The sequence below is a fragment of the Sander vitreus genome, chromosome 4 (assembly GCF_031162955.1).
Source record: "Sander vitreus isolate 19-12246 chromosome 4, sanVit1, whole genome shotgun sequence".
Taxonomy (NCBI): domain Eukaryota; kingdom Metazoa; phylum Chordata; class Actinopteri; order Perciformes; family Percidae; genus Sander; species Sander vitreus.
In genome coordinates this window covers 22,715,301-22,729,562 of record NC_135858.1, presented here as the reverse complement: position 1 = coordinate 22,729,562, position 14,262 = coordinate 22,715,301, and the positions used below count along the sequence as shown (strand labels likewise).

At 39.7% G+C, this 14,262-nt stretch overlaps 1 protein-coding gene across 1 annotated transcript; it reads left to right on the top strand.

The window, feature by feature from the left end:
* Positions 1 to 7,047: 7,047 nt before the first annotated feature.
* On the top strand, positions 7,048 to 11,859 carry ngfb (nerve growth factor b (beta polypeptide)). The gene is made up of 2 exons (XM_078247500.1): positions 7,048 to 7,185; positions 11,220 to 11,859. Exon 2 carries the CDS (start codon positions 11,231 to 11,233, stop codon positions 11,816 to 11,818), a length of 588 nt encoding a protein of 195 aa, XP_078103626.1. The 5' UTR covers positions 7,048 to 7,185; positions 11,220 to 11,230; the 3' UTR covers positions 11,819 to 11,859.
* The last annotated feature ends 2,403 nt before the right edge of the window (positions 11,860 to 14,262 follow it).

Below are 14,262 nucleotides of genomic sequence, written 5' to 3'. Positions count from 1 at the left end.
AGTTTGACTTATTTCTACTTTGGTTTCTGAGATCCTGATTTCTTCATCCTGAGTTCTCACTAACTAAAGTTAGTCTGATTCCATGTACACATAAAAATGGCTGTCGCTCTGACCATTCTGTCGATTTAAATGGGAATCGCCTTTCTATCCATTTTATTTCTATAGTTTGGAGTCTTGTTGATACATGAGCTTCAAGTTTTCAGAATTGTGTGAATAGTTCTTTTTTGTGTGTATACAATGGAGAAAAACTGTAATACAGCATTTTTTTCAGGAATATCACCAGAGACCCCCAGTTCATAATGTACTGCAAATATATAAATATTGCAATACTTCAATATATCAATGGGCCACAGGCTCAATCCCAATTGTGTGCCTCCTTCAGCGATAGTAACTTAACAGACATTTATTTAAATGAAAATCTTCGAGATTACAGCTTTAAGTACATTTTTGGTTTTGAATGCAGGACTTTTACTTGTAGTGAAGCATTTTCAGTGTGGTATTAAAGGATCAAATACTTCTTCGACCACTGCTGATCCAACATTGACTCAGAATCTGAAGGTGAATCGATTTATAATAGTCTATGGCTTTGTTTTTATATTGAAAACAGCAGTTGACAAAACAATCTCACCTCAAGATCTATTTAGTAGCTGTTCTGGAGCTTTTTACTACGGTGGCCGACAGGGGCAAACACCCTGCAACTTAAGAAAACACACCCAAATAGACCAAACACAAGCAAATTAAGTAAACAACTTCATTAATTTACAAAACACGTGTGCAGCATTCAGAAAATGTGCTGCAAATAAAAAACGATGCAAAAAGAAAAGCACGCAAACTCAGAAAAAAGAAGCGATGCAAAAAGAAAAACAACTTAATTAATTTGACAACACATGTGCAGCATTCAGCAAACGCGCTGCAAATGCACACAACACAACCAAATACATAAACGCACTGCAAATACACACAACACAACCAAATACATAAACGTGCTGCAAATATGAAACGATGCAAAAAGAAAAGCACACAAACCCAGAAAACAAATGCAACAAAAAAACGCAGCATCCACATTACACAACGGAAGTTCTCCAGACCTCTAGAGGGAGCAGCTAGTGGAACAGCTTGATTTATGACCCCACGGGGAGAGAGCTCTCTGCCTTTTTATTAGAGTCGGGTATGGCTACAGCCTGGAGAACTCCATAGACTGTATATTAAACTCATATTATTATTATTAATAACATAAAATATTAATAATATACAGTCTATGCACCCGTCTCATGCCTTCCCGGCTGGTGCCGTCCCCGAACTTCGGCTTTTCAAAATAAAAGCTTGCGTCTGGTCCGCTATGTGTTTGTACTTTGGTGTTTTGGATGTTTGTGAACTTAACAGTACGGCAATCATGCTAATGAATACAATAACTTTTTCAGTAGATGTCTTACAACACGTTGGAGTTAGCAAAGCAGTTTTGTGTTTATACAGTCAGGTCCATAAATATTGGGACATCGACACAATTCTAATCTTTTTGGCTCTATACACCACCACAATGGAGTTGAAATGAAACGAACAAGATGTGCTTTAACTGCAGACTTTCAGCTTTAATTTGAGGGTATTTACATCCAAATCAGGTGAACGGTGTAGGAATTACAACAGTTTGTATATGTGCCTCCCACTTTTTAAGGGACCAAAAGTAATGGGACAGATTAACAATCATAAATCAAACTTTCACTTTTTAATACTTGGTTGCAAATCCTTTGCATTCAATTACAGCCTGAAGTCTGGAACGCATAGACATCACCAGACGCTGGGTTTCATCCCTGGTGATGCTCTGCCAGGCCTCTACTGCAACTGTCTTCAGTTCCTGCTTGTTCTTGGGGCATTTTCCCTTCAGTTTTGTCTTCAGCAAGTGAAATGCATGCTCAATCGGATTCAGGTCAGGTGATTGACTTGGCCATTGCATAACATTCCACTTCTTTCCCTTAAAAAACTCTTTGGTAGCTTTCGCAGTATGCTTCGGGTCATTGTCCATCTGCACTGTGAAGCGCCGTCCAATGAGTTCTGAAGCATTTGGCTGAATATGAGCAGATAATATTGCCCGAAACACTTCAGAATTCATCCTGCTGCTTTTGTCAGCAGTCACATCATCAATAAATACAAGAGAACCAGTTCCATTGGCAGCCATACATGCCCACGCCATGACACTACCACCACCATACTTCACTGATGAGGTGGTATGCTTTGGATCATGAGCAGTTCCTTTCCTTCTCCATACTCTTCTCTTCCCATCACTCTGGTACAAGTTGATCTTTGTCTCATCTGTCCATAGGATGTTGTTCCAGAAATGTGAAGGCTTTTTTAGATGTTGTTTGGCAAACTCTAATCTGGCCTTCCTGTTTTTTGAGGCTCACCAATGGTTTACATCTTGTAGTGAACCCTCTGTATTCACTCTGGTGAAGTCTTCTCTTGATTGTTGACTTTGACACACATACACCTACCTCCTGGAGAGTGTTCTTGATCTGGCCAACTGTTGTGAAGGGTCTTTTCTTCACCAGGGAAAGTATTCTTTGGTCATCCACCACAGTTGTTTCCCGTGGTCTTCCGGGTTTTTTGGTGTTGCTGAGCTCACCGGTGCGTTCTTTCTTTTTTAAGAATGTTCCAAACAGTTGATTTGGCCACACCTAATGTTTTTGCTATCTCTCTGATGGGTTTGTTTAGATTTGTCAGCCTAATGATGGCTTGCTTTACTGATAGTGACAGCTCTTTGGATCTCATATTGAGAGTTGACAGCAACAGATTCCAAATGTAAATAGCACACTTGAAATGAACTCTGGACCTTTTATCTGCTCCTTGTAAATGGGATAATGAGGGAATAACACACACCTGGCCATGGAACAGCTGAGCAACCAATTGTCCCATTACTTTTGGTCCCTTAAAAAGTGGGAGGCACATATACAAACTGTTGTAATTCCTACACCGTTCACCTGATTTGGATGTAAATACCCTCAAATTAAAGCTGAAAGTCTGCAGTTAAAGCACATCTTGTTCGTTTCATTTCAACTCCATTGTGGTGGTGTATAGAGCCAAAAAGATTAGAATTGTGTTGATGTCCCAATATTTATGGACCTGACTGTATGTGCGAACGGGATTTATTCAGTTTGATAAATCCCACGGTAAATTGGCTGGTTTACTATTACTTACTGGTATATTATTAGCACTTATTTTGTTGGTAACCGTTGTTGTATGATCACAATATTACACTTGAGGAGGCCTATACTTCAGTAATGCGCCTTTCGGACCTCGAAATTAAACCCTCTCATGTAATATGGCTTAAACAAACGTCAACGTTAAACACTGATGCAGTTTTAAATGTTTTATCACCACGAGTTTACAGACATCTCTGCTGATTGAGTATCACCTGTGATCTGAGTCAAATTAATGAAGTTGTTTTCTTAATTTTCTTGTGTTTTGTCTATTTGTGTGTGTTTTCTTAAGTTGCAGGGCGTTTGCCCCTGTCGGCCACCGTATTTTACCATATCACAGGATCTTCATTAACAGATGTAGTTTGCTCAGTTGTCAAGGAATTGTAGAGTTTTGAAATATAATATATTATATGAATAAAACATTATTGATACTTTAATTAACAGCTGCAAAAGTAAGTATGAGAACAGACACAGTATAAATTAGTAACAAAAAAACTAGAATACTATTTACATTAACTGCATACTATATGAAGCATGAAAATATTAAATATAAAATAGGTCCATTATTGCCTATACACTCTACATAAATATTACCTACAAAGTGTATTGAGACACAATCACAAATAAAGTGAGGATACAGGTTGTGGCTGTTGCTAATAAAATAGAAAAATTGCACTTGAAGGAATAGAATTAGGTGGTGGGTATAAGGTGTCCTGTAGCAGTGTTACTGTAGCAGCATGAAATACATAACAACGCTTTTTGCTGTACTTCTAACATTTGTCCCAAATGAAAGTGAAGAGCATTGCCCAGGAACAGCCAGGTCTTGGAAATCTTCCACAAGGATCTTGTTCATTCTGATTCAAGAGCATTTCCTGCAGTGTTATCATTGGCACATTGTGCTGCAAACAATCTGTTAATCATCCCGACCCAATTGTGTTTTATTGGGTTAGGTCTGGGAAGTTACAAGCATTGTCAGGAAGTTAAATTCAAACCAAAACCACTACTACTACTACTCACAGAGGCCCCTACTGTAAGGCGTGCCACCTCCTTCACTGTTGCAGCATCACCTTTATCTGACCAAGCAACATTTTTCCACTCTGCAATCATCAGGTGGCTGTGTGCTGCTGAAGCCCATCTGCTTCACGGTTCAATGAGAAGTGCGATGTGGGATGCCCCAGTGCACACTAATGTTGTACAGCGGTGTTATGTGCATATTTGTAGCCCACCTAGTAGCTTGAATGAATGTTGCATTCTCCTCTCACCATATACGAGACTACTGACTGCATGTTTCTTAAGCACTGAGTAGCTGTTACGGAAAAAATCCGATCCTCAAAATAACTGAGAGGAAAAACTGTGATTGAACCTTTCAACCCTGGTAACTTCTGTGTGCAAAAGATTAGGTGAGCACTCACAGTTGTTTTTTTTATATTCATAGCAACACCTACAGACACAGATGTTTTATAGCCAGACACGTGTGGGCTGAGGAAAGCAATTCCCAAAAGGTCCATTAATGTTGTGGACTGAGGTGAATACTCTAATAAAGAAGAAAATATGTGGGAGAAAATGTTGTGATTTCTTTCCCTATATGAACTAAATTGATTGTTGCTCCTGACTGGTGAGACTTATTATAAAAGGCAATGGGTATAGCCTATTTTTATATGTATAGCCGTTTTGTTTTTTGGGGGTTTTTTTTGCACATTGAGTTTCCTCAGTTGTCATGTAGATGGGTCTGAGCTCAGCTCACTTTTAGGACTTCTCCTCCAGGAAGAGATGGCCTAAAAATGCCACTAATCTCACATGTCAACAAAACCATCTCCATGACTACTAAGAAAACTCCATCCACTGAAGGATACTGAAAGTAAGTCAACCTTGAGTCGGTATTGTGTTGTTAAAACTATTTCCAAGGCCAAGAATGAACTTCCATGGCTATAAAATTACACCCTTCCACCATGTTTCAAGAAAATCGGGCCAGTAGTTTTTTTTCTGTAATCCTGCTGACAGACAAGCAAACAATCAAACAAACCAACAAAACGACAAACCGAAACAAAAACATAACCTCCTTGGTGGAGGTAAGTAGTATCAACGTAGTATATAATTCTATTGTACGTATACTTAAATAGCTGTCTACAAATACATGTATTGTATACATGGAGGCTTTATTTGGAGACAGTTATTTCAGTTATGTTCTTTAAACCTACTTCAGTAGTGTCAGTGGTGACAAATAAGCTTGGAATACACAGCTGGAATAGGCATCTTGTTAGTAGCATAACAGTTTGGTAGTCCAGCAGTTAATTGCTTTGCATTCTGAAAAAAATATGAAAAGGAGTTACAGTTAGATTCATTACAGGATAAGAACATACAAACACAGTCACAAAAACAGGGTGACCCTCTCGTTAAACAGCCCGTCCTGCGATTGAAAGGTTACAGTTTAAATCCCATAACAGCCAGCGAGACCACCGTTGTTGATGTCCCGTAAAGCAAGAAGACTTCCTGTGCTGGCATAGATTCTTTGCAGGAGTACACTGGTGTCATTTAGATTTACAGCCCATTTACTTTTGTTTATATACGGCTTACATTCCGAATGAGCCATAACATACTCAATGTTTCTACTCTCCTCTGCCATGTTGGAATGTAACTACTTGCAAAGATATCCTGAATTTAAAGAATATATGAGTATAATTGAGTAAGCCACAATGTTTTCAGGGGTTATTTCTTAGCTTTGTTTCCTGTGGATGTCAGGTGATTGACACAGAGTAACACATAGTCTGCTGACACTTAACTTAAGCACACTTGAGCACAGTGACATAAAGATGAAGCAAAAATGACAGAACAAAATTCAAGCTTCTGGTTTACTGTGACAGATTATCTTCCCCGAATGGTGTCTGTGTTTCTTCACTGCACAAAAATTAATCATGGCACTTTGGATGTAGGAAATCAAGCTTATGCCGCGTTTTACCTCGGAACTCGGAAGCCGGAGCTGGGAATAACGTCATACCCGAGTTGAATGTGTTCTATTTAAAAGTTGGATTTTCATTGTTTTCATTAGCTCTAGCCCGGTTAGCTATTGTTAGCAATACAAGTTGATAACAATGCATTACGCCGTTTTTTGTGCATGCAAACAGCGTAACAACATGTCCACAGATAGAAGTTAAACATGCCTGTGTGAACGACTGATTTAGTGACACAAATAAGACAGAAGTGCTTATAACTTTATGTTACTGCAGCTTTCACAACTGTTGATACAGGGGGCAGCCATGTTGGATTTTGAACTCGGGCTACTGCGAGGTTGTCTGAGTTCCGAGCTCGTAAATCCGAGGTCAGGGGGCGTGTTTCCGACTTTGACCTTGGAAAATCCAAGTTCCGAGGTAAATAGAGCGCGGCATTAATGGAATCATTTAACAGAGAGAGACAAAACAGACAATGAACAGCGTTATAAAGATTTAAAAAATGTTATGTAGTGTGGACAACTCCTCTGGCGTGTGTATGTGTCTTCATACACAAAATACCTAAAAGATCTGGTTCCTACAAAAATAAATGTCATTTAAATGTCTTGCTATATATCTGTCTTTTAAGGTACAGGAGTGCTTAAGTCTTAAAACACCTGTCAACACTCACATTAAGGAATGCCGACAGAATTTACAGCGTTAATATTAAACTACCCTAAATGTTAGATAACTTACAGTTCTTGCAGTTCTTCATCTTGATTTCAGTATGTTAAGTACGTGAGGATCTGGTGAGTGGGAATAACATTTTAACGTTCTCTTCCCAGTATCGGTGTTACAAAGAATGTGTTTACAGTGAGTTTATGAGCCGGGTGAGACACTTTCTCTTCTTGTCTCTCAACAGGGATACAGAGTGGAGGCAGAGGAGGGCAGAGGGGTGCTGGATGGGGGCCACAGCTGGGACTGATGGCAGGAGCCCAGGACACAGTGAACTCTAATCACGTCCTCTAGGAGCCGCTAGGTGCTACAGTTCACGTGGAGACACTGAAAAGGTACAGAGACGGATGGAAGGGCTAGATAATACAATTCTTGCAGAAATCTCCGATAGTCAAAGGTTTTTGATACCAAATCAAAAGATGGGGTTTTCTATGGTGTTCCTCAAGGTCTTGCTGCAACAACTTAAGAGACATTAGTAAGCATGGAAATGACCATCATATACTCATATCATAATGTACTACTGTAAGCCCTTATACACTTTTGCAATTTATTTTAATTAATTACTTAAATCATTGATTTTTATTTCTGACTTATGACTAGAAAACCCTCAAATTAATCTTAGGTTCTCAGCTTCCAGATGATGTATACCACTTCCACGTGATAAAAAGGGATTATGTCATTTTTGCTTACCCCAATCTCCAGTGGACTTCTATAATAATGGCTGACATATTAGCTTTGTATGTACAGTCAGGTCCATAAATATTGGGACATCGACACAATTCTAATCTTTTTGGCTCTATACACCACCACAATGGAGTTGAAATGAAACGAACAAGATGTGCTTTAACTGCAGACTTTCAGCTTTAATTTGAGGTATTTACATCCAAATCAGGTGAGCGGTGTAGGAATTACAACAGTTTGTATATGTGCCTCCCACTTTTAAGGGACCAAAAGTAATGGGACAATTGGCTGCTCAGCTGTTCCATGGCCAGGTGTGTGTTATTCACTCATTATCCCATTTACAAGGAGCAGATAAAAGGTCCAGAGTTCATTTCAAGTGTGCTATTTGCATTTGGAATCTGTTGCTGTCAACTCTCAATATGAGATCCAAAGAGCTGTCACTATCAGTGAAGCAAGCCATCATTAGGCTGAAAAATCTAAAGAAACCCATCAGAGAGATAGCAGAAGCATTAAGTGTGGCCAAATCAACTGTTTGGAACATTCTTAAAAAGAAAGAACGCACCGGTGAGCTCAGCAACACCAAAAGACCCGGAAGACCACAGAAAACAACTGTGGTGGATGACCGAAGAATACTTTCCCTGGTGAAGAAAAACACCCTTCACAACAGTTGGTCAGATCAAGAACACTCTCCAGGAGGTAGGTGTATGTGTGTCAAAGTCAACAATCAAGAGAAGACTTCACCAGAGTGAATACAGAGGGTTCACTACAAGATGTAAACCATTGGTGAGCCTCAAAAACAGGAAGGCCAGATTAGAGTTTGCCAAACAACATCTAAAAAAGCCTTCACATTTCTGGAACAACATCCTATGGACAGATGAGACAAAGATCAACTTGTACCAGAGTGACGGGAAGAGAAGAGTATGGAGAAGGAAAGGAACTGCTCATGATCCAAAGCATACCACCTCATCAGTGAAGTATGGTGGTGGTAGTGTCATGGCGTGGGCATGTATGGCTGCCAATGGAACTGGTTCTCTTGTATTTATTGATGATGTGACTGCTGACAAAAGCAGCAGGATGAATTCTGAAGTGTTTCGGGCAATATTATCTGCTCATATTCAGCCAAATGCTTCAGAACTCATTGGACGGCGCTTCACAGTGCAGATGGACAATGACCCGAAGCATACTGCGAAAGCAACCAAAGAGTTTTTTAAGGGAAAGAAGTGGAATGTTATGCAATGGCCAAGTCAATCACCTGACCTGAATCCGATTGAGCATGCATTTCACTTGCTGAAGACAAAACTGAAGGGAAAATGCCCCAAGAACAAGCAGGAACTGAAGACAGTTGCAGTAGAGGCCTGGCAGAGCATCACCAGGGATGAAACCCAGCGTCTGGTGATGTCTATGCCTTCCAGACTTCAGGCTGGAATTGATTGCAAAGGATTTGCAACCAAGTATTAAAAAAGTGAAAGTTTGATTTATGATTGTTAATCTGTCCCATTACTTTTGGTCCCTTAAAAGTGGGAGGCACATATACAAACTGTTGTAATTCCTACACCGTTCACCTGATTTGGATGTAAATACCCTCAAATTAAAGCTGAAAGTCTGCAGTTAAAGCACATCTTGTTCATTTCATTTCAACTCCATTGTGGTGGTGTATAGAGCCAAAAAGATTAGAATTGTGTCGATGTCCCAATATTTATGGACCTGACTGTATGTATATGATGCATATAAAGGTTTAATAAAATAAAAAAGGAACATCTCATAGAAATTTAAGCATTCATTTATTTCTAATTGCCAATTAATGGTGGTAACTTGGTGTAATTAGACATAAAAAAGAGACCATGGACTGATATTTATCCTTTTTCTCATCAGTGATTTTGTCGCAGTTTTGTGGGTGTATCTCCAAATTAAAAGCCTTTTACTTCCTTTTGCGAATAGATGTTGCCACTGGGGAGTTGCTATGCTCATTTAAAGTTTTTTTTCTCCTTTACATCAGCCTTGTGCTCGACTCCAAAAGGTTTAACTTGTTTTGCACTGGATGAATGTTTCCTGCTTCCTGTTGTAAAGCAACCTTCCTACTTGTCCTACAGCAATCCAAATTGGCACACAATGTAAAAGATTGAAATTCATGCAGTAATTATTTATTTCATGCCCGAATGTTGCACCACACAGTAAGAGAGAGCAGAGCTGTGAGGAGAGACACTAATCTGACTTGGACAGACCTCACAAGCTTTTATTGGTGTAATCATAGCTCACATGATACACTTTTGTACAAGCTATGATTTTTCTTTTGATTTGTTGTGCCAACAATTTAAATCCACAAGCACTCACCCTGACACCTGAGGCAAATATAGCATATAATAAACCTACCTGACAGAGCCTGCTAGCAGAGCCATCGCAGGTGTTAACACGTCTGCTGTACTGTGTTAAATGCAGCACGCAGCCTGTCGATGTTGTGGTGTGGAGTCACAGTGTAATGAAAAGAGAAAGTGATGGGATGTCACAACAGTGTCTCTTAGATTCCTGTGGATAATGTCACACATTTCCATGGATAACTTTCATATACAAAATGTATTTTGTATAGAGTATTAGGGATGGGGGAAAAAATCAATACAGCGTAGTATCGCGATATTTTCTGTGGCAGTACTGCATCGATACACAGACACCAAGTATCAATCTATTATTATATATGTGTTGGTCAGTTTGTCTGCTCGACAATCCCATTTTGCAGCAATACAATTGAAGTGAGATGAAAAAACAGAGAAATGTATCTTTTTAGATAAAACAGATGTTGACAAAGTTTCCTTTTGGGGACATAATTTGAAATTGGAAAAGAGGAAAATTTGGAAAAAAGGTAATAAATTGCAATATATCGCAGAATATTGCAATATGTTTAAAATTGCAATAATATTGTATTGTGACATAAGTATCGTGATGATATCATATTGTGAGGCCTCTGGTGATTCCAACCCCTATATAATATTTATAATAGTTGATATAATATTCTTCACTGTTCCACAAAGGGAATTCAGTTCTGTTTCTGGAGAATTATACTATATTCTTCCTGCTTCCCAGAGACAAATCATTTGATTCCATTTTCATGTCTGTAAATACAAACTCTTGAGTTTAGCCGAGCTCGGCTCAAATAGTGGATATCTTTGAAAGCAAACTTCTACAAAAACTGATATTCAAGCTTCAATGTATTCATCTTTAAAATAATGGAAATGATGTTGAACACAGAACATAATAAATAAATATCCATAAAATAAAAATATCGATTAAAAACAAAAGTTTAAGGTCTTAGCCTGCAGCTGTGTTCAATAAGACAATACTGTCTGTCGGTCTGTCTGGCTGACCAAGAAATTCCTGTAAATCTCCTGTAAACCCTGTCTGACTGAATTCTGTATGTACTGTACTTACTGCTAAGCCAATGAGCATTATGTATCAAACCCTCAGTATTAGGCAAGGTGTGTTTTCCACTTTAAAGAGGATCTGCTCCTATATTAGGTCACTCTGTTCAACATGTGCCTTGAAACTGTGAAGGAAAAATGGGGAGTATCCACACATTGGATTAAAGACATTTTCTTTTGTCTTGGTAAGTAGGAAAATAATTGCCAAGAACGTAAGAGTATTCCTTTAAAGCACTGTGTGAAAAATAAGTGTTTTCTGTGCTTGTTGACACCCTCAGGTTGTGTGCCCATGAGGTCGTCCATGCTGGTCCTGTTCCTCCTCTTCAGTGCCCAGGCTGTGGCCGCCATCGGAGGAGCAGCACAGCAGCAGTGTCCAGGCAACAACTCCAACTCCATCCCCACGGTGGACCCCAAACTCTTCACCAAGCGCCGCTACCACTCACCCAGGGTGCTCTTCAGTGCTCAGCCACCTGATGCAGAGCTGGCAGAGTCACAGGGTGTCGGCAAAAGGGCCCGCAGGCGTGCTGGGCAGCCTCAGCACCGTGGAGTTTACTCGGTGTGTGAGAGCATCAGCGTCTGGGTGGGCAACAAGACCAAAGCCACGGACATCTCAGGCAACGAGGTGACAGTGCTGCCAGACGTGAATATCAACAATGTCAACAAGAAGCAGTACTTCTTTGAGACGACTTGTCACAGCGCCCGCTCAGGCAGCTCTGGCTGTTTGGGAATTGATGCCAGACACTGGAACTCCTACTGCACCAACTCACACACTTTTGTACGAGCGCTGACTTCGTTTAAGAAACTGGTGGCGTGGAGGCTCATACGCATCAACGTGGCCTGTGTGTGTGTGCTTAGCCGCAAGTCATGGCGGCAGTGAAGACACACACACACACACACACACACACACACACACACACACACACACACATACATACAGTACAAACACAGACATACTCATTACCAAAGTTTTTTCACCCTCTGCACAAAGTAAATTATTGGTCAATTATTATATGTCAAAGTTTCAGGACTGCATGTACTATATATACACCAGACCTGGGTCAAATAGTATCTGTTTGTAGCTGTTGTTTTTACCTGTTTAGGAGTACCAAACATTAAGCTGTTGTTGCTGTGTCACCTAGCAACTGACTGTCGTAGCTGCGGTTTATGACAGGTTCAGCTTGCAGAGGTCTAAAACACACATGAACCGTATTTATCAAACTTCTAAGAATTACTCTTAAAGGGGAACTCGATTTAACACATCAATCTGTTTCCACATACTACTACATATGTGGAAAAAGTTGTATAAAGCCTTTTATGGTTCCAGAGGAAGCTAATAAATTGCCTCAAGTGAGGTCACTTGAGTCAGTTGGGGCTGAAGACTACAAGTTTGAAGAATATGGGGCTGTGCTGTACAAAGAAGTGAGCTTACCAGATCTCTGTAGCTAGCTCCTCATCTCTGCTTGAGCTTAGCGGCTCAAGGATGCATCAGTGTTACATTGTGGGTAATGTAGGCACTAGGTTTTGAAAGGAAAGAAGAATGCATGGAATAAAAAAGACGATATAGCTCTGCATCGATTTTGATTCTATTTTTAAAAAACAAAACTGTCCATCTTGGATCTGACAAGAATTTAAGAAAGCTCTAAAAGTTCATTTAGGGGAATTAAATTTCTTCACTGAGTGTGAATAAGATACATTTATTTAGCGACTTACTCCAGTTTACAGATAAGTCGTAAAGATAAGAGTAAAGTTTAGAAGCGATTGTGTGAAAGCCTATCTCCAGTACCATGTGAAATAAATTGTTTACAAATTAAACGAAAAGAAAATCAAACTGGAGCAGGAAAGACCATCTGATGCTGGTATATATAATGAGAAGAATTTAGTTGCACACTGAAGATGCATGCATGATCCCAACTAAATTAAAGCCAGCTTTATAATTCTTGTTTGCAAAAAATCTAAACAAACTCTTGTTACATCCTATCAAATGTTCTATCCTGTTCTGAATTATATATGTGGCTTTAGAAATAAAAACAAATTTCACCATGAAGACAAATGAAATTTTGTACAATCATAAAACACGCCTCAAAATGTGTGCACTCACCTTTATTTCTGTGCTGCAGTTCTTTTTCTGATTAAATTTGGGGCAGACTAGATGCAGGAAAGGCTTATTGCTGCCCTCCACAGGTCACTTGTAGAACTATTTTTTTCTGTTGAGTTTTATGGAGGTTGTCATGCATATAAGAAGCCTTACAGCCAATTACTGGATTGTAAAAGTTTCACAGTGCAAACTATTTACAGTGAATACCCAAACCCCAGAGTTGATGCAAATCCTTCCCTCAGCATAGTATCTAGATCTTCTCCAAATCCTTTCCTACTTCCCTTGCATTTAAACAGTACAATTTATATCATGCCAATAAATGGCAGATCCTTTCTTGTCCATGCAGATATCCTGAGCAGCTTCAGCATGACAATCCCTTTTCTGCTCTGATCTAATCCACTTTCACTTCCTTAATTCTCTTTTGACACTGTGCATGGTGATTTCTATCACAGTGCAGGCCCTTTGCTTGTCTTTTATGCACTCCTTCACATAGCAATTGTCCTTCCCACATCTCCCACATCTTGTGACTCCTCTACATAATGCAGCAACATGTCCATATTCCTAACAGCAGTTAATTATACGAGACGTACCAGTGTTTGTACCTGTTGTGGAAGTCCCAGATACGTTGGAAAACCAAATGCCATCATGTCTGGGTTTATAGCATCATCTGGAGTCGCACACAGCTTGGTGTCTGGAAGCAAGTCACACTGCTGTAATCTCCAAATACACAAACCGTTAGGGCTCTAGCTCTCTGACTCTTTGTTACACACTCAATGATAACCATCCCACTTCTTGTAATCCTGACTGATCGTACATCTCCGAGTTTCCCCCTACAAACTTTCCCGTCTGACATCATCATCCCAACAAGATATGTCTCCTCTTTTCTCCTTGACTGTCTGGAATCGCTAAAATAAATACTCCATTTTCTTTTTATTTTCAAATCCTCCCGTCCTCATTTCCAATTACACTCTCCGATTTCTGCTCTGACGCCATTTCCGCCATCGCCCCGCCTTCTGGGAAAGTCCAATCCATTATCTCCCCTCTAGCAGCAAGGTGCTAGCTATCGCAGTGCTAGAAAGATAAACCTCTCCTGGCTAGCAAGTCCTTTCCGTTGAGATAAATGTATTCTGTTTGGTGAATGCTTATCCTTATTGTTGTTGTCTGTGGTGCTAAAAAAGATGTTCCCTTTATGAACCAGAGATGAATTCCAGGAGTCCACTCAGAAC